At 46.5% G+C, this 21651-nt stretch overlaps 1 protein-coding gene across 1 annotated transcript; it reads right to left on the bottom strand.

Annotated features, from left to right (window-relative positions):
* Positions 1–878: 878 nt before the first annotated feature.
* Positions 879–21141, bottom strand: BSPRY (B-box and SPRY domain containing). The gene is made up of 6 exons (XM_068552894.1): positions 20923–21141; positions 17864–17962; positions 10825–11055; positions 9606–9631; positions 3442–3566; positions 879–2234 (listed from the first exon to the last, which is right to left on the bottom strand). Exons 1-6 carry the CDS (start codon positions 21139–21141, stop codon positions 1708–1710), a joined length of 1227 nt encoding a protein of 408 aa, XP_068408995.1. The 3' UTR covers positions 879–1707.
* Positions 21142–21651: the final 510 nt, after the last annotated feature.

The raw sequence follows: 21651 nt of genomic DNA on the forward strand, positions 1-21651 counted from the left end.
GGCATACACAGTGTACGTTCTGGTGCCAACAGGCAGGGAGGGCTCTGGAGTGGACCCTGAGCTGGGGGTGGCCGGTAGATGGGCAGAGGGATAAGAGGGGCATTCCTGGCAGTGGGCCCACAAACTGTGGACTGAAGACTGCTGTGGGGAGTTAGACTGGTGGTTGGGGGAGCATGGCCTGGGGGCCTTTGGGTGCCAAGTAGAAGAAATTGGCTTTGACCCAGGTTTGAGCAGAGACTGTGCCCAGGCAAAGGCAGGGAAGCTCTTCTCAGACTTGGCCAAACCTCTTGTGGGTCTGTCTTCCTTGGGCTTGGTGCTGAGGCCGGGTGACCCAACATTAATTCCCAACTGTCAGGCAGTGAGGAGATGGGTCATGAGCTGTGGTTTCAGAGCTACAAGGGCCTCAGAAGTCATGTCAACTGAAAAAGTTGATTTGATCCACCCAGTGTTTCAAGTAAATTATTGAGCAAACTGAAGAGTGGGGAGGGCTCTGGCCCCCATCTTTGAGCCCAAGAGCCTTACAGGTAAGTTGCAGGTAAGACTGCCTTTGAACTGTGTTCCCAGATGAAACAAAATGGGAGGACCACTGTTCTAAAGTGACCTCCTCAGAGGACAGGAAGGGACTTGCCCTTGGTCCCCGCAATGCAGGGCACAGAACCCTGTCTCCAGGCTCTTTCAGCTGTGTATGCTGAGCTGCCTCCCGCCTACACCTGGGAATGTGGATGGGGGTGAGGAAGATATCCCTTTCCCAGCAAACATACCACTAAGATCTGAGCTGGCACCTGGGGGATTTGCCCAATTACCAACAAAGAACATGGAAGAAATTTTCAATCTTTGAAAACCTTTAATAATGTACATGTTCCCTAAGGCTGGCCCTCTTGCGCCCTCAGCCCTTTCTGGCTTGAAGGCCTCACCCTGGTCCCCACATTATGTTAGAGAAGGCATTCGTTGGGAGCACGCATCAGCTGCAGTTGGGGAAAAAGCTCGTCCCTGTTGCCACGGGTGGGTGCTGGCTGGAGCCCTGGCTAGTCCGAGGCAGCACTGCCGACAGGTGCGCCGCAGCCAGGCTACCTGGAGACAGGGTCCCCTCAGTCTTCCCAGGGGCTACGCAAAACCTGGGGGAGGACACAGCCCTACAGGCCGGAGTCCTCTGGCCAACAGCAGCCTGGCAGGAGTTCTAAATCCCTTCCAGGTTGTCCTTGTGCTAGAAAAATATTTTCTCTGTATGCATGTCATGAAAAGGACTGAGAAACACTGAACTGAGGGGATGACAGAGCTTCAGCCACAGGCTTTTCTGCCAGAGAACGGCATCTACTGGGGGCAGTGCTGCTCCAGAAGAGTCTACCACATGCATCCAGTCACCTGTCCGTCCATCCATCCATCCATCCACCATCCATCCATCCACACGTCCACTTGCTGGCCAAATATTTATCGCACGCTCACTATGCACCAGGTACCATGCTGGATGCCAGAGATAAAGTGGTGAACAAGACACCCTCAGAGGGGCAGATGCACAGTGCATTTGGGAAACCAAGGCCCAGGGAGTAGCAGGTTCCCCACAGATGCCCAGCTTTTAATGGTTGTACCCAGAACCCCTCCTAAAAGCTGCCCATTGGGCACAGGCAACATCTGGGAAAAAGACACTGGGTAGAAACATGGCCTGAAAGGGTGGTGGGGAGGTAGACTTGGTCTCCCCATGGCCAAAGGTCAGCGGATGATGGAAATGGTCTGGTCAGCCACAGCAAAGACTGGGAAGAGGGGCCCAGGGAAGGATGCGTGGTGGGTGTGGAGCACCGTGCCCGAGGCTGGCTCGTAGAATAGCAGCTCCTGTGCCTGCAAGTCCAGCAGCACCCCCAGCTGAGCTGGGCAGCGCAGCAGTGCCAGGGGCTCGTGCTGCCCATCGTGTGAGAAACGGAACTCCCGGTCGTAGCGGGAGAAGACCCAGGAGAAGGCATTGTAGCCCAGACGAGAGTCACTGCCAGAACCCTTGCGGGGCAGCTGGCCTAAGGCCACACCCACCTTATAGGCACAACTGTTCTCGACGTTCACCATCCAGGCATGCAGCCCAGCCTGGAAGGAAGTGGTGGCCAGGGCATTGGGCCAGTGGTCAAAGCGCTCCGGGCCATCTGCACAGGTCTTGGACTTCTTGGCATTGAAGGTCAGGGTCCTTTGATCATCTGACAATTGCAGGATAGGGCTGACAGTCCTCTCGTTGATACGCACGTCCTCCGTGCCTGCCAGAAAGAATTCTCAGACTTGCCCAAGGCCCACCCTCAGCCCTAACCTGGCCCTGCCATGTAGCAAAGGGCTTCCTCACCACTCACTGGCAGATAAGCCATTTACTCTCTCTGAGCCTCAGATTCCTCATCTGTAAAATGGGGATCAGAATAGGACTTATCACAGGGTGGATGTGAGGATCAAATGAGATGATGCATGTAAAGTGCCGAGCATTAATAAGTGCTCAATAAATTGTGGCCATGACCACAGTAGTTATTATTAGTCCAAGACCCTCATCTGTTAACTTTGATAGATATAAGACCCAGAGAGGAGAAGCGAGTTGCCCGAGGTCACACACCAAGCTGGTGGCAGGGGCAAAATGAAGACCCAGCATGTTGTTCCTACATTTAGCATCTAACACTGATCATACCGCATTCTAGTTGGGCATATCTGCAGTTTCCAGATCAGACTTGTCCTAGCGACATGGTTCCTGGAGGCTTGGAAGCATCAGATATGCAGTTTCCTACAACTAACTAAATGGAACTGCTGGCAGATCAGGCACTATTGGATACCAGAATCTAGAGAAGATGAGCTATAGCTTGTACTAACGTTTTAGGGATAACGTGCAGGGAGGAAGGATTAAAACTGAGAAAAATTCAATACATTAACCTAACCTTTCTGTGAATTGTGAAAATACCACAACGGGCAGTGTGGAAGCTTCCATCTAGCTTGGCGGAAGCCTGCTTTGAGAACCCTCCCACTCAGGGGGAATTCCTGGAGGCAGGAGACCATGTTAGCTGGCCTGATCAATGTTAAGTTAGTAAGTGAGACGAATCCGGGCAGCTCAATTCTCGCTCCAGATGCTCTCCAGTTGCCCATAAATTATATCATCTTAAAGAGCAACTAGGTTTCCAAGAAATAATACTGAGCTCTTGCACTAGGGCAGGACTTAAGGAGGACGTAATTTCCAGGAACAAGATTTATCCGAGACCCAACCACAGAGCAGGCTGGTCTGGAAACAGGGAGGACCTGGCCCAGCTGTCCCAGGCCTGTCCAGAACCTTGACTCCATAGACAAGCCTGCATCCAGTACCACTGGTTGCTCAAGCTGAGATCCCAGATGCACCGGTCCCCACTGTGACCCAGCAGCAAACCCCAGACAGACAGACAGACAGACAGACAGAAGCCCAGTTGCTCCAACTGGTGCCAGGCTCCAGCTCCTAACCTGAGAGGGACCCGAGAACGGCTGTCGCCCAGAGTTGGGTCAGTAGTGGGCTGCGAGTGCACTTCTCATTAAAGTTTAACTTTTCCGACTCCTTGGGATCCAAAATGCCCTCTGCTTCCTCCGTCCTTATGCAGGAAAAAAAAAAAAAGAGAGATTTAGGAAGGTTCTGGAAATGGATCTGGATCAATACAGGAGGGGGACAGAAGTCAAATCCTCTTCCCATGAGGGTGACACAAAGAATGGCAGCCAGGCCCCACATAGGAGCCCCAAAAGGGGGTTGGAGCCAAAAGAGAAGGTGGGCATTCCCTCTATGCCCTGGAGCCTTAATTCCAGCAAGGCACACGGTTTACAGGGAGGTAAGTACTTGGTGCCAGTATCAGAACTTGTAGTCAGTGTGTTCTATGGGGGAAGCAACTTGCCAGTGTCTCTGGTGAGTTAGCAGCAGAGCTGGGAGGAGGACCTGAGCCTCTTGTGCCGCAGTCTTTCCGCTCCACCGACCTGCGTGGAGAAAATCTTGCCTTCCTACAAAACCTATTGCAGCAAAATCTACTGGTGTGGTCAGAAGGTACAGCCATTCCTCTGCTCTTAAAATGCAAACAGCCCTGAAGGGTCACGCAAGAAGGAACTATCAGTGATCACCCCAACCATAAAGTAGACATAGCACTTTGCTCCTAATAACTACCTCTCTTCAGCTCGCAGGGGGGACTGGGTTTTGTTGGAAGGGATTTGGGAACATAAGATGCTTAGGAGGGGAGTACTGCCATTTATTAAGCAGCCAGGCTCCGGGCTTGCTGTTGTCTATAGAGAATCTCATATGATCTTTGCTATAACCTGGGAGGCAGTTGTTATTCCATTTGACAGGAAAGAACGGAGATTCAGAGAAAGCACTCAAGCTAAAAAGAAGACCTGGATTCAACTCTTGCCTCCATGCAAAAACAGAACAAACCCAGGCTGGGATCCAGGCACCATTCAACATAATCTTTCCCCTGACTTGAAGTAAAATCTGAAGGGGTGTGGGGCAAAGTGAGGGTTCGCCACAGGGCTTCACAGACCTCTGAACTGGCTTCTGAGAAAGCCAGTTTGGGTAGGGAGAAAAAGCTCCCAAATGAGAATGTTTACATTTGCCTAAAGATGTCTTTAACAATATACAGTATGCTTTAGGCCTGGCCTATATAGTGATTGTATGCCAGGAAAACAATTAGACTCAAATCAGTGATGTTCTTTCTCTTGGTAGTTAGGACATATCAAAGATTAAAATTGTCCTGTGTTTCTTGTTTCAAGGTACATGTGTGTATGTGAAGTCTTAAATGTTTTAATAGTCCACAGCTAATCAGCTTATTGTAATACTGTATGTATAATGAGATCAATGTCTTGTGTTTTCATCCTTTGTGAATTCACAATTCTTACTTGTTTTCTTGTCATAACAAAACTGGTAATATTTTCCTGTCTTGACAGCTTGATTTTTAGTAGAAAATATATTAAAAGCGGGGTTCTCATTGCAGTGGCTTCTCTTGTTCCCACTGCCTCTAATCCCAAAGATGGCCTTTGAGCTCAGGCACCAGAGAAGTGACAGCACACACTCTCTTCCCCAAATCTTGTGGCTCTGTCCATAAACAGAGGACGGGGTTGGGGCGGGGAGAGGGTGGGGCATGTCTCCTCATAGATGTGAGCTCTTTTTTTTAAGACTGACACTGACTGCTCTGGCTTGGGAGGAGTGAGGTTAACAGAGCCCTAGAAAAGCTGAAAGCAGGCTCTGGTTACAAAGGCTCCTTGTGGTCAGGACAAGAGAGGCTCTGTTGCCATCTTCTCAAAGCACTGAGGCTGGCTCTGGAGAAGCCCCAGCCAACAGGTGAGGAGGAAATAGGAGCTGGTGTCTGCCGTGCTAAATCATCATCAGAGCAAATCAGAGGCCAATCGTAGACACTAGAGTCTAGAGAACCACCTGGTCCAGGTACCTCATGGTACAGAAGAGAAAACTTGTGACCCCAAAGGAGCAGGAGTGAAATGGGGCTGGGACACAGCAGGGCCCTGGCCAGGAACAGAATACCCAGTCTGTGCAGGGGGACCTGCTGCCGTGGCAGGCCAGGGTTGAGCTCAGCCACGGATGTGGAAATAACCTTGGGGGCCAACAAACAGGTTTTGAAAACAGTACGGTCATCCCTCCATATCCTGGGGGGACTGGTTCCAGACCCCCCACAAATATTAAAATCCACGGGGTGTTCAAGTCCCTTATAGTCAAGCTCTCTGTATCTGAGGTTCCCCACCTGCAGATTCGAAAACATTCAAATCCATGGTTGGTTGAATCTATGAATGGGGAACCCATGGAAATGGAGGGCCGACTCTACTTTGAGAGTATGCACCCTCAGTCTAAAGGCACAAAGGACTACAAACAAGTCTTGAGCTCTACTAGTAGGTTTGTCAATCATACTATGGGTTTAGCAACTCTCAAACAATGCTGCATGTATCATAGGACTGAACAAGTGAATAAATATATTGCTGTTGTTGGGAGCCAAGGTTCTCACTGTGAAAGAAGAACAACATAGATATAGAATAAAAGAAGGCAAAGGAAAAATCCTGTGGTGTTTGACTGGAATTAGAAGTTGTGATACAAACTCAGGAATAAAAAAGTTACATGCACACACACTCCCTAGTTCTGTATGCTGTCCACTGGGAAGGCCTGGAACCAATGACGCATCAGGAGCAATGAACACACCTAATGCCTCAATCTTGGTTTTTAAATACGATTCCCCACTAAAAAAACCCAAGACACCCTGGAGAAATTAGCTGATTCCAGGCTGAGGCAGGAAAAGAACATGCTGAGCCTAGGATATCTTCTTGTGCCAGAAAGCAAGAAAGTACTCAAAGAATGATGAGGAATGATGTCAAAAGGACACAGGATCTGGCCTGAAGGGGCTCCTACTGGCCAAATCTGGGAGACTTTGAAGATCAAAATTAATAATAGTACTAACAGATTATAATGCACTGAATAAAATAAGAATCAATGAGTCTATATTGATACTAAATAAGTGAATAAACAAGCAAACTAAGTCCTAGACACAGCAATCAGACAACAAAATAAATAAATAAAAGGAATCCAAATTGGAAAGGAAGAAGTAAAACTGTCACTGTTTGCAGATGACATGATACTATACATAGAAAATCCTCAAGATGCCACCCGAAAACTACCAGAGCTCATCAGTGAATCTGGTAAAGTTGCAGGATACAAAATTAATAGAGAGAAATCTGTTGCATTTCCATACACTAACAACGAACTGTCAGAAAGAGAAATTAAGGAAACAATCCCATTTACCATCACATCAAAAAGAACAAAATACCAAAAAAAAAAAAAGAATAAAACACCTAGGAATAAACCTACCTAAGGAGGTAAAAGACCTGTACTAAGAAAACTATAAGACACTGATGAAAGAAATTGGAGATGACACAAACAGATGGAAAGATACACCGTGTTTTTGGATTGGAAGAATTAATATTGTTAAAATGACCATATTACCCAAGGCAATCTACAGATTCTACCCAAGGCAATGACATTATGTGTCGCCTGGTATGATGGACTGAGGACAAATCACTTATGAAATATTCCTGCTCAAAATGCATAACCTGAATCTAATCATGAGATAACATTAAATAAACTCAAATTGCGAGACAGTCTATAAAACTGTCCTTAGACTCTCTAAAAGTGTTTAGAAAATAAAAGGTTAAGGCACAATTACAGATTTAAAAAGACCAGATGGATCAGGGGGAAAAAATCCAAACACTGTTAAGAACATTTTTAGTACAACTGGCAACATTTGAATACAGACTGTATATTAGATAATAGTATTACATCAACATGAGATTTCCTGAATTTAATAAATACACCGTGGGGGAATTCCCTGGCGGTCCAGTGGTTAGGACTCCGCGCTCTCACTGCTGAGGGCCCGGGATCAATTCCTGGTTGGGGAACTAAAATCCCACAAGCTGCGCAGCGCAGCCAAAATTAAATAAATAAATAAGTATGCTGTGGTTATGTAAGAGAATGTCTGTTCTTCGGAGATCCACATTGAAGTATTTAGGGATTAAAAGTCGTGTTTTCTGCAACTTACTCTCAAATAGGCCAGAAAAGAATAAGTTGTTTTATATATACATTAGATAGATAGATAGGCAGACAGACAGGAAGACAGACAGGAAGAGACAGATAAGAAACAGAGAGAGCAAATGTGGCCAAATATTATCAATTAATATTTCGAAGTTCAGGGCTTCCCTGGTGGTGCAGTGGTTAAGAATCCGCCTGCCAATGCAGGGGATACAGGTTCGAGCCCTGGTCCAGGAAGATCCCACATGTCGCGGAGCAACTAAGCCCATGCACCACAACTACTGAGCCTGCGCTCTAGAGCCCATGAGCCACAACTACTGAAGCCCTCGTGCCACAATTACTGAAGCCCATGCGCCTAGAGCCCGTGCTCCGCAACAAGAGAAGCCACTACAATGAGAAGCCCGTGCGCCGCAACGAAAAGTAGCCCTCGCTCACCGCAACTAGAGAGAGCCCACACGCAGCAACGAACACCCAAAGCAGCCAAAAATAAATAGATAAATAGATAAATAAATAAATAAATAAAATATTTCTAAGTTCATTATACTATTTTGGCAACTTTTCTGTAAGTTTAAAATATTTCAAAACAAAAAATAAAGATAAAACATTTTTTCAAAAAACAGATCAGCTTGATATTGAGGACAGACTGCTAAAGGAAGATGATGAAGATAAAGGAGAAAGAGAAGACTAGCAGAAGCATGGAAAGATTGTAAGGAGACAGTAAATTAAATTTAGGAGCATCTGTACTGTGGAATAGTTCAAAGACTTTCCAAAAAGTGAGGTAAATATAAATGTACTGATATGGAAAGATTCCAAGATAGATAGCCAGATAAGTTATAAAACAAGTATGAAACGATCCCGTCTACGTTTTCAGAAAAAAATTTTAAGAGGAAAAAAAAAATCCCACACACTCTCCTATGACTAAACATAGGAAAGCCTACAAGACACACATCTAACTGTTAAAACTGATCACCACTTGGGAACAGGATTGGGAAGAGGTGATGGAGACATTTTAAATTTTAAATGGTTTTATACTGGTGAAAATCTTTTTCTTTCTTCCATGCACATGTATTGCTATTGAACTTAAATATAAAAATAAAGAAGAATGGACTGTGCTCCCCAAGTACAGCTCTGAAATCTCACACACACAGTGTAAGAATTTAATTTCTTTGCCTGGAAAATTATACCCTCTTGGCCACTTCCTCAGGCTCTTGGATCTCAGAACCTTTCAGAACTCAGTTAGGGCCTGGTGAAATTCTTTTATTATTGCATAATTAAAATGAAGTTTTGAGTGGTAACGCAGACTTAAATTTCAAAGATTCTTTCATCAGAGAAAGGGGAAGTGAGGTAGAGAAGACAGTACTGGGTCAGGTGTCAGGTGTGGGTGCAAGCCCCAGCTCTGGGGCTTAGGCAAGTCCCTTCCCCTCTTTGAGCCTCAGCATTCTCAAATGTAGATGGGGGTGGGAAACCCCTCCCACAGGGTGACTGTACATTTTTTAATAGGATAATATTTAAGAAAGCCCATGGCAGGGCTTCCCTGGTGGCGCAGTGGTTGAGAATCTGCCTGCTAATGTAGGGGACACGGGTTCGAGCCCTGGTCTGGGAAGATCCCACATGCCGCGGAGCAACTGGGCCCGTGAGCCACAATTACTGAGCCTGCGCGTCTGGAGCCTCTGCTCCGCAACAAGAGAGGCCGCGATAGTGAGAGGCCCGCGCACCGCGATGAAGAGTGGCCCCCGCTTGCCGCAACTAGAGAAAGCCCTCGCACAGAAACGAAGACCCAATACAGCCATAAATAAATAAATTTAAAAAAAAAAAAAAAAAAAAAAGAAAGCCCATGGCAAGCCTCTGACTCATTATTTATTTCATTGCCCTTCCACATGGGTCTAAAGCAGCTCTCCAAGCTAGGGGCAGGAAGACCCTTGTCCATTGAGCCTGGCTCCAGGGAAGGTACTCAGCTGCCCGCCATGAGCTTCCTCCCAGGAGCAGCGGGGCCTGACGGCAATGCACTAAGTAGAGGCCTAAGGCCATGGTTTCCGTGACTGCCCAAGCAAATACCGGGGCCCATACTCACCTCTCAAAAATCTCCGGCTCCTTCTGCTGTGAGAAAAGAAAGCAGAGTCAGGCTTGGCACCAGAAACCCAGCAGGCAGTCATCAAGACTTAAATATAATCAACTTGCATGGAGGGCTCCACGTGGACAGAAACTCTAGAATACAAACGTCTACTCCTTCTTTAAGACCCCGCACAAAACTTTATGGATGCTTCTTCACATACCTCCCCCATCAATGAACCCCTCTGTCCCCTGTGTCCCATGGCATCCTGGGTTTCCCTCAGCTACACTTCAGGACAATCACATATTAACTCAACATTTCATCCCCCACCAAGCCTGTCACCGACTCAACGGCTAGGACTCTTTCTGAATCTTCTGCTGTGACTGTCCCAACGTTTGGGGTGGAATGTGCTCGGCACATGGAAGCTGTGTAACGAAATGAACGCACAATCTGGGACAGTCACGGAAACCGCCCCCCCTTGAACTGCAGCGGGACAGCTCGGTTGTTCCACATTCTCATTTCTCTGCTTGACGCATCTACTCAGATGGTGCACTGTCGCCTTAGAACTGCAGGTACCTGCATATCTATATAAAATACTTTGAAAGGATATGTACCAGCATATTGGCCATGGTAATTTCTGGGTGTTAGTAGTGAGGATGAGCTCTGTATTTGCAGTGGACCCCTTGTCAGTGCAGTGTTCTCTCTTCAAGCTTCTGGTCTCTTTCCTCCTCCCCACTTCCTTTAATAAAGCTGTGACTCTTGTCTTTCAGGCATCAGCTTCTAAGTTGCTTAATTCAGGAAGCCTTCCCTGACTACCACTCCCTCAAGGCTGGACTGCAGGGGCCCCAGATCCCAGTAGTGCCCTCTACCATAGCACGTATCCCTCCATATCCTAATTATCAGTTTTATACATTTGTCTCTTCCATAGGCTGTGAGTTGCTGACAGCTGTATCCTATACCTCCACCCCACAGCACAATGCTTAGCATACAGTAAGCACTCAGTAAATATCTGCTCACTATTGAAAGAATAATTACCAAGTGCAAAAAAAAAAAATCCATATAGTTTTATTGCCCTGTCTCATCCCTTTTCCAAATTAATCATTTTCCACCTACCTCCTACCAATAAACATTCTCCAAATTATCACTTTCCACCTACTTCCTACCAATAAACATTCTCGATGTTTTCAGACCTTGGGGGAGTCTGGCCAACTGGCTGTGTCTTCACCCTTGCCTGACTTACAATCAGCTGGAGGTCATCCAGATGGGTGAGCATGTCCACCAGGCTGGTGCGGATGGTGTCGAGCTTCTGCAGTGCCTCAGCCCAGTGGACTCGCTGCGTCAGTATACTCTGATGGGCCCGCTCCTCTTCACCATGCACCTGTTCCAGCAGCCTCTGCTCCTCGCTCTCACACAGACTCCTCACCAGACCCAGCCGCTGGATGACCAGTTCCCGTGCTGCACTGGCTGTGCTCTGACAAAAGATAAAATGAGGAGTTGGGTCCTGGCAGAGCCCCAGTCAAGATTAGGAGGGCTTGGGCTCAGCTGGAAGGAGTGCTGAGATTGATTAGCAATGTCTGCCATGGGTACACTAAGGGCAGTGCTTAAACAGTGCTTAAACCATCCGAGCCCTAAGATTTCCCAAATGTGGTTTAGGGTAAAGAACTTTGAGATCCAGACATCCAGGCCATATCTCATGGAGCTAAGATGACAGAATGAAAGAGCTGGGCAGGACTTACAGATCAGCTGGAATCACCTGCTTTTCACAGTTGGGAATCCCAAGGTCAAGAGACCAAGGTCAGAGAATCATAGAATTGCAGAGCAGAAAGGACTAAAAAGTCTTCTCCATCAACAGAATGCACACCAACAGTAGTCCAGTTAATATTTTGACCATGGCTGAGGACAAAAAGCTCATTACTTCCCAAATCTGTTCATTCTAACTGCTTCCATGATAGAATTCTCACCTTCCGTGCAGGAGGGCTGAAATCAATTCTAAGTCAATGAAGTTAACATGTGTCCCCTAGCAGGTAGCACAGCATCTACCACAGAGTAGGTGCTCAAATATTTACTGAATGACTGAATGGGAAAGTTTCTTCCAACTAGTAAAAAAATCTCTTGGTAGTGCTCACATGCCAAGTCAATGGCAGAGCAGGGGCTAGAACCCAGTTCTGTTGACTCTCAGTCCAACACTATTCCCCTATACCAATGCCATCTGGTAACCAATCCTCCTCAAAGGCATTGTTGCATGAAGCTCCTGCACTCTTGCCAGACAAGTGAGAGCAGAACTGTTTCCTTCATGCCAGAAAGTCACAGGTAGCCAGCAGCTCTCCTCACTCCCTGCCCCTGAAGACCTGCTTCAGAAGAAACTGAGACCCACAATTTGCCCAATGGAGAAGAGAGAGTGGCTGAGTGAATGGCCAAGTGAACCCAGAGATTCAGACTCCAACTCCAGTGTTCTTTTGAGGCAACATAACACAGTGGTTAGGAAATTAGGCTGTAGAAACAGTGCCTGGGTTTAAATCTTAGCTGTTCCACTTACTATCTGTGGAACGTTGAGCGTATTACTTATCTTCCCTGTACCTCAGTTTTCTAATATGTCAAATGAGGATCATAATAGTACCAACCTCATAAGGCTATTGTGAGGATTAAATGAGTTAATACATATAAAGTAAATAGAACAAGGCCCAGTACATAAATATTTGATTACATTAGGTATTGCTCTTCTCTCTATCCCACTTCAATGCCTTTCCCATGGGTGGGTCTCTGTAGCCACATTTGTACTTTGTGATCAGGATCAAGGACAGACCCAATATGCATCAGATACTCCCGGACAAGAAGGCTGCAGTCAATTTCAACATGTTTCTTGAGTCATTCCCAGAAAAAAATAGCAGAGAAAAAAGAAAACTTTGCTCACCAAAGATATGCCTAAATAAACTAAAATCCCTCCCAGAACAAAACACAGAAGTGCTGGAAAAATAGCCCAAAACATCCTTTTAAAAGTGAAGCTACGGCTTCCCTTGTGGCGCAGTGGTTAAGAATCCACCTGCGAATGCAGGGGACACGGGTTAGAGCCCTGGTCCGGGAAGATCCCACATGCTGCAGAACAACTATGCCTGTGTGCCACAACTACTGAGCCTGAGCTCTACAGCCCACGAGCCACAACTACTGAGCCTGCAAGCCACAACTACTGAATCCTGTGCGCCTAGAGCCCGTGCTCTGCAACGAGAAGCCACCGCAGTGAGAAGCCCACGCACCGCAATGAAGAGTAGCCCCGCTTGCCGCAACTAGAGAAAGCCTGCGCGCCGCAACTAGAGAAAGCCTGCGCACAGCAACGAAGACCCAATGCAGCCAATAAATAAATAAATAAATAAATAAAATTAAAAAAAAAAAAAAAGTGAAGCTACTCTGGCAGCTCGGGAAAGGAAATCCCCTGGAGTCCAAAAGTAGAGAGGAAACTGAAAACCAGTGTAATCAAGAGCTGAGGACTCAACTAGCTGCCCTGAATAGGGCTTGTGATTTACTTTAGAACCTTATACTCATCTAAACCATCATACAAAAATTAGAGCACAATAAAGACCTCTCTGATCAAAAATGGAAAACTTCTGGGACTTCCCAGGTGGTCCAGTGGGGAAGACTCCACGCTCCCAGTGCAGGGGGCCTGGGTTCGATCCCTGGTCAGGGAACTAGATCCCGCATGCATGCCGCAACTAAGGAGTCCACATGCCACAACTGGGAAGCCTGCATGTAGCAACTATGAGCCCGCATGCCGCAACTAAAGATTCCACGTGCTGCAACAAAGGATCCCACATGCTGCAATGAGGATCCCACATGCCGCAACTAAAGACCCGGCGCAGCCTAAATAAATTAATAAATAAATAGATAAATAAATAAATGAAAATGGAAAACTTCCTATGAATGAGGGAATTATTAAAAGATGTACTTTAACTAAAATATTGGACAACAGCATGTAAGACCTGAGGGGTTATTGACTGAAAGCATTCTTATGGTACTTGTATCATTCGGGTTGATTCATTTTAGACATTGAGTATTTATTTGTGTTAAAATCTTCAGGGGACCAAAAACAGACTGTAAATAGAAGGTATAACTTTCAAGCTAGCACAGGGAAAAAAGGAGGGAGGAGGGGCTGATTAACTCAATAGAAGGGAGGAAAGGAAGAAAAAAAGCATAGAAAAAGTGGACTACATAGAAAATGTAGGGATTATCAGACTGGACTTTTTTAAAAAAGGAAACAAAATCCAGTTTTAAGACATACACCTAAAACATAAGAACATAAGAAGTTGAAAGTAAAAGGAAAGAAAGCAATATATCTGGAAAACACTTGTTAGCCTAGTAACGAATAAAGGACAAAATAGTTTTTAAGACAAAAAGAATTCCTGACCATAAAAGGTCTCTACAAAGTGATAAAAGGGATGTTTTACCAGGAATATATAACAAATCTAAATATACACATTTAATAAATATCACTAAAATATAAAAAGAATTGACAGAATTATAAAGAAAAATAGACAAGTTCACAGCATAGTATGAAAATATAAATGCCCTTTGCCAGTAATCAATAAATCTGGCAATAAAAATTAGTAAATATAGAGAAGATTTGAACCTATTAATAAGCTTAATTAATAGACATATATAGAATCCTACACATTTTTTCAAGTGAATGTGAAATGTTCACCTAAATTGACCATCCTTTAGGGCATGAAGCAAGTCTCAACAAATTTCAAACAACTGCTATCATACACATCACAATGCAGTTAAGTTAGAAATCAGTAAAACAAAAACAAACAAAAAAACCACACATTTGGAAATTTTAAAGCATAAATAATTAATAAAATAATAAAAAATCTAATAACATAGCAAAACAAGAAAGTCATAATGGAGATTTTAAAATACTTATAACTGAATGAAACTGAAAATACTATATCAAAATTGTGGAATGTCCCTCTGTCAATCTAGAAGGAAATATATAGCTTAAATGCTCACTTTGAAAATGAAAAAAGACTCAAATCAATAGACTGTGTTCAACACAGGAAGTTAACAAACAACAGAGTAAATCCCTAAAAAATTGAAGGAAAAAAATTATAAAGACAAAATAATAACAAAAATAGAAGCAATCAAAAGAGAACTTCAATGAGCTCTGCTCATCATCTACCCATCTACCTGCACCTGTGTCCATACATTCTGTCTTCCTTACTTCTGTGGGTAAACTGCCCGTGCTCTTACCTACGGCCAACCCTTCCACTTATTTACTAGATCCCACCCCCTTTGCTATACCAGATTATCCCCCTTCTCCTGCATCATTAATTTTCCCCTGTCTACTGGACAATTCCTATCAGCATACACACACAGAGTAATTTCCCCCATCTTAAAAACAAAGCAAACATGTAACCCTCTTGATCCCACATCCCCCTCCACTATCATCCCATTTCTCAGCTCCCTTCTACAGCAAAGTTCCTCAAGAGTCATCTAGGCCAACTATCCCAAATTGCTCTTCTCCTATCCTCTCTGAAACCCATGCTAATCAAACTTTCAAGGCAATGCTCTACAAAACTCCTCTTGCCAGGATCTCCAGTGATGAGCATGTTACTAAATAGTCCATTCTCATTTCTCACCTGACTTGATCTCTCTGCAACACTTGACACCAATGATCTCCCCCACCTCCTTGAAACCTACTGTGGGACACAACACTCTTATTTTACTCCTAGCTCATTGATTGCTCCTTCTTGGTCTACTTTGCCTGTTCCTATCTTCTCAATGGTTAAAGGTTGAAGTGCCCTAGAGCTCAGTCCTTGGACCCCTGCTTTTTTTTTTTTTTTTTTAAGTTGTTTCCACTTTTTATTTATTTATTTGGCTGTGTCAGGTCTTAGTTGTGGCATGCGGGCTCAGTAGTTGTGGCACACAGGCTCCCTAGTTCTGGCACACAGGCTTAGTTGCCCTGTGGCATGTGGGATCTTAGTTCCCTGACCAGGGGTCGAACCCGTGTCCCTTGCATTGGAAGGCAGATGCTTAACCACTGGACCACCAGGGAAGTTCCCCTGCTTTTTTCTATCTGCACTTATTTACTTAGTGATCTCATCCTTTCCCATGGCTTTCACTTTATACACTCACTTGTACACTGATGAATCTCAAATTTATGTCTCCAGCCCAGCCCTCTCCCAACTCATATATCCAGCTACCTATTCAACATCTTCACTTGGATGTCTAATAGGCATCTCCAACCTAACACATATACAACTGAACTCCTAATCTCCTCCTCCACCAACCATCACTCTACACGCAGTCCTTCCCCACCTTGTTAAATGGCTGCTCCATCCCTCCAGTTGCTCAAATCAAAAAAAGTAAGAGTTATCCTGACCCCTCCTCCCTTTCTCTCATGGCCTACATCCAATGTATCTGCAAATCCTGAGGTTTCTTCCTTCAAAAAAGAAAAAAATAAAAACACACACACACATATATATATACTACTTCTAACCATTCCTACCACCATCACTCAGGTCCAAACCACTCATGTCTCTCACCTGGATTACTGCAACAGCTTCTTAATTGGTCTCCCTGCTTTCACCTTTGCTGCCTATGGTCACTTCTCAACAAAGCAGCCAGAGCCCTCCTTTTAAATCTTAAGTCATACTGTCTTATTTCTAATGACTTCCCACCTTCCCCAAATAAAAGGCAAAGTCCCAGCCTTTTACCCCGGTTTTTGACCGGTGAGGATTCTACCCAGCTCCCTGCACTGCTCGCCTCTCTAATTTCATCTCCTTTGCCTTCTCACTTGTTCACTCTGCTTCAACCTCACAGGCCTCCTGACTGCTACTACAACTTGCCAGGTACACCCCCACCCCAGGGCTTTTGCACTTGCCTTTCCCCCTTTTTGGAACACTCTTCCCCCAGATATATGGTCCATTCCCTCACCTCCCATAAATTCTGTGCAAATATCAATCTTCTTAACTAGGATTCCTGATCACAGCATATGCAATTACAACCCCCATCCTCAACATGACCAATCCCACTTCTTGTTATATTTCTCCATAGCACTTATCACCTTTTGATATAGCATATATTTTATTTGTTATTAGCCCTCTCCCCTGACTAGAATGTAGGCTTCATGAAAACAGGAATTTTCGTATGTTTTGTTCACTGTGGAATCTCTAGCACATAGACCAACAGTGCTTGGTGTGTGGTAGGTGCTCACAGAGATTTGTTAAATAATTAAATAAATGGCAAAATGTTGTAAGTATTCCCCGACAAAAGCTTCTATTTGACACTGTACTGAGGTCTTAGCCAGTGCATTTAAGACAAGAAAATTAAAAGGCTGAGGAAAAAGAGAGTGAGAGAGGGAGAAATCATCATGCAGAGAGAAGCAGAGATGTACACAGAATAGCTGCCTAGACTTCTAGCAGCTTGCTCGTTCCTGGTTCTAGCCCCCTTCAGGTTCTGAAAGACTCTTGTATCAGGCCAAGAAATTCTCTGTTTCGCTTATGCCAGTTCAACTGGGTTCTGTTCCTTGCAATCAAAATCATTTATTTTTTAAATTAGGTTGGCCAAAAAGTTCGTTCGGGGTTTTCCGTAAGATGGTATGGCAAAACCTGAACGAATTTTTTGGCCAACCCAATACTAAAATAGTGCCAAGCCTGCCCCATGGACTTTGGGGGAATGAGGGAGGGGATGTGCAGGAAGAAATTCATAGCCCCTGCCCTTGAAGGGCATACTTGAGAGTAAAGATGCAGCAGTGGCAATGAGTCAACTGAATAAAGGATCCGCAGTGAGGTGTTGCAGAGGGATCACCTGCTGAGCGTCAGAAGACCCAGCTCATAGAACTGACTCTGGCAGGAGGCTGTGAGTCATTTAACCTCTAGGGGACCCATTTCCCCATCTGTAAACAGGGATGTTACTCCCATCTACTGCATAAGATTGTCATAAAGAATATGCAATGTAAAATCCATAGGTTATTTTATAATACTGGGGCTGAGCACAAAATAATTAAGATGATAATGAATGCTACCCTTCCTGATCCTTTACCTGAAGAAAGTCATCTTCTATCGGAGTCTTTGCACCAAATATGTGCTGGGAATAATCCACTCTGCCCAGATGGCAAAACCAAGGCTCAGAGAGAGGGGAAACCATCCTTCCTGGGCGTCCAACTTTGCTAACAGCACAATGAGTCTGTGAGGTTGGGAAGGGACCATAGACTGGTCCAAGCCCCTAAGGCTGAGGTCTTATCCTAGGAGGGGGCCCAGAGGAGGGGGGAAAGCAGAAGAATCACCTACCACAGCTCTCTGGTTCTTCCCCGGCAGGACGTCAGCCACATACTTGGTGATGGTAGCACTCTGTAACTGCAGCCTCTCACACTGGTCCACAATCTTGTTCTGCAACACAAATGACACCCATGGTGTCTTGATCCACACTGGTCCATTCACTCCATTCCAGTGACTTTTTTCCTTTTACCCCACCTCAGCCACCCACTTCCACGGTCATTATCTCAGATCTCATCATTATTGAAAACTATACAACTTCCAAAATCTTCATTTCAAGGATCCTGCACCCTGCCCACCACTTCCCATCCTTCTAGATCACGTACCCTAGAATCTCCATTCCAACAATTCTTCAGCTTAGATGGAGTCACCAATACATTAGTCTTAGCACTTTTCACTGTCCATCATCCCCTTTTGTGGCCCCACTTCCCTCTTTATCCTTAAATCTGGTGGCCCTTTATTATTCTCTCTCCCCTCTGGCCACTTCTGGTCTCCTCTACTTCTGCTGTTCCACCCAGATCACCTTTATCTCTCACAGGAACTGCTGTTAGAGTCTCCTAACTGGGCTTTTATTCTTGACCACCTCCCACCCACCCTTGCCCATTAGCCACTGCCACCTTTGGTAAGGAAATCAGATCAAGTCTCATCCCAGCTCAAAACCCTCCAATGGCTTTCCAATACACCCTCAGTGAGAACTTAGCCAACAAGGCCCTACCTGATGGGACTCTGCATATCTGCATATCTCTCCAATGTCACCGCCTACCACTCCCCACACTGGCCTTCTTACCGTTGCATAAACACACCAAACTTGTCCTGACCTCAGTGCCTTTGCACCTGTTGTTTCTTCTGTCTCCAGCAGTCTTCTCCCATATATGTCTTGCTCCCCGACTCCATGTTACCTCTTCAGAAGCCTTCTCTGACCATCCCCACACCCCATTCCCTTACTTAGCTTATTTTTCTCCCTTGCGTTTTAACTCTCTGACTGTATATCATGGGTCTGTTTACCTTTTTTTTGGTATCTGCCTCCCCCACCTCAGGCACATAAGAACCATGACTTTGACTTGTTCTCTATGTCCTACTACCTGGAAGAGAGTTCCTATACATGGAAGGCCCTGAATAAATATTTGTTGAATGAATGAACACCCACTTCCTTGGTCACAAGTTTCAGCAGCTCACAGATCCCGAAGCTGTGAGCATCGGCCATGAGAGCAGGGGAGAGTTTTAGAAATGAAGAAGCTGAGGCTCACAGAGAAGTGACTTGCCCAAGGAGACATGGCCAGGCCCCTGCTTTGCTCCTCCATTTCTCCAGGTAACAACTGGAGCCCTTCCAAGCAGCAGTTCCTGCACCATTTCCCCTGAGAGCTTTGCCCCAGTTCCATCTGCCAAAGGGCGACTCAGCTGTCTCTTCTAGGCAGCTCTTGTAAATCCTTCCAACCACAATTAGGAATCAGTCTTACACTTCACCGGTCCAAATACACAGTTAAAGAACTGAGTCGACTGGAAGGAAGCTGTGGTCACCACACACCGTAGGACTGAGGGAACTGAGACTAGCTTCTGAAAAGCTACAGGGCAGGTATCCAGAAGGTAAGAGACAGGTTGTTGAAATGGGGCTGATTTTGCCCAGTTCAGTAACAATCTTGCCCTGGGGCAAAATTTCTTTGCTGGCTGGAGGGACAGGGGAAGCCTGCAGAAAAGCCACAGTCTACTCAGAATTGGAGGGAGAGAGGGCAAGACACATCTCCCTCCAGGAAAAGAAGATGAATATGCTAAGGGCCTCAGCAGGGTTCAGGGAAGGCGCCCTGCTCCGGGGCAGAGTGCACTCCAAAACAAGCAGCAGGCCTGCCACCGTGGCCCAGCCTTCACTCCTTCTACCACTCAGATTCAGCCTTGATGGAAACTTTTGTTTTTAAGGTTTTTTAAATTCTCACTCCCATTAGCATCACTTCCTCCCTCCAGCCACTGAAGCAGAGGTGGTTTTCTCTGGCCTAGTCAGTGACTCCCCTGGTCCAGCCCCTGAACGTTAGGAACCTTGAAAAAGTTACTCCCCTCTCTGGGCTTCCGTTCCACCATCTGTAAAATGTAGGGCCACTGCTTCAAAGGTCTGGTTGGAATGAGACAACGGATATTTAAGTGCTTTGGAACTTGCAAAGTCTCTATCCATTGTGCAAGTTCATTATACCACATTATCCAAGCTTATTTTCATCATCACTATGGGGAAAGTGGTGACAAGTAGGACCAACCAGGAGCCTTCAGGTGCCGTTGAATAACTGAATCCCTCGTCCCAGCACCCTGTCAGGTATGTTTATTACTGTCCAGTCTGAGCCCTCTGGCCTCACAGCTGGACAGAACTCCAGGGAGAGGTTGGGAGAATCAAGCAGGTTAATCAAATTGCAAGGAAACCCCCAGGGACCACAGCTGGGGTGGAAGGAGGCAGGAAGCCCCATGGTGTCTTGACTCTCCAATCTCAGGGGAGGTTGGTGACAGGAAGGTGGCTAGCTTGGAGCCAAGCTGGAAGTGGAGGTGGGGAGAAAGAAACCCTACGTGAAGGGTTCCAGTAGGAACCTCCCGATATCCTCCCCGCCCGCTCCGTTTACCCAAGTGAAATCGGCTTGAAGTACAGTCCAGGCCAATCCTGAAAGGGAAAAGAAACCACCTCACCAGAAAGCCTGAAGGGTGGATGAGGGGAGGGGCTTTGAGTCGAGGGGCTAAGGAGCGAGGAGGAGCCGAGTTTTATCAAGTTACTAACGGAGCGGAAGCTGGGGCACACCTTGTCCCGGGCAACTGGAGCAGTGGAGCCCGTTATTGCCCAAGGCCGGCCCCATCGCACAAAAACTCTAATAAATGCCCCCAAACTACAAATGAGGACACTGAGGCTCAGAGATGACGAGACTCACAGGGAGGACCTGATGACGGTGGGAATCGAACTCAGGTCAGCCTGACTCCAGAAGCCACACCCTTAACCGCCTCGTTCTACAGCCAGTGCCACTGCGGAGCCTGGACTCCCGGACCAGCGCCTCCCCGCCGGCGCCCCCTCTTCCGGAGCCCGCCGCCTACCAGCTCCCACGTCCGCTCACCCGCAGCTCTTCCGCGCGCTCCTCGGCCCGGCGGATGCGGTGCCCACGGCAGCGGCCGCCCAGTCCCGCGCAGGCGGCGCACACGGGCCGTTGTTCAGAGCAGCAGAACCACCTCAGAGCCTGGCCGTGTTCGGGGCAGAGCGGCCCCGGCTCGGACCCCGGCCCCGGCCCCGGCCCCGGCCCGGGCCACGGCCCCTGCCCCGCACTCTCCACTGACATGGCCGAGCGCCCGGCGCCGCGCGCTCCACCTGTTGCAGGTGGCGGCTGGGCGGGGCCTCCCTGACCCCGCCCCCGGGCCCCGCCGAGCGCCTGGCACGCTGGCCGCGGCTCTTCCTCCCGCCGGGCTCTCGCAGCCGGGTGGGCGTCCGCCCACACCCCGCCCCCACCCCGGGACAGACCCCGCCCGCTTCAGCAGACTTTTAGATTTTTTGCTGAATTAAATCGCGTTTTGTGTGTGTTTGTTTTATAATAAACATAAAACACAAAATATTATGTGATTGTAGGAAACTGAGCACTATTAATTGAGCACTTATTAAGTGCCAGGATTTTGCTAAGCGCTTTACAAGCATTCCATCATGTAATACAACAGCTCCTTTTGACGGGCAACTTTAAACAAGTTGCTTAAAGCTAGGTTCTGGTGTCAGACTGTGTGAGCTCAAATCCCATTTAGCAGCTTACCGGCTGAGTACCCTCCAGTGTCTCACGTGCAAAACGGGCATTACGTGGGTA

This window comes from Eschrichtius robustus, chromosome 10 (genome assembly GCF_028021215.1).
Source record: "Eschrichtius robustus isolate mEscRob2 chromosome 10, mEscRob2.pri, whole genome shotgun sequence".
In the NCBI taxonomy this organism is placed as follows: Eukaryota; Metazoa; Chordata; class Mammalia; order Artiodactyla; family Eschrichtiidae; genus Eschrichtius; species Eschrichtius robustus.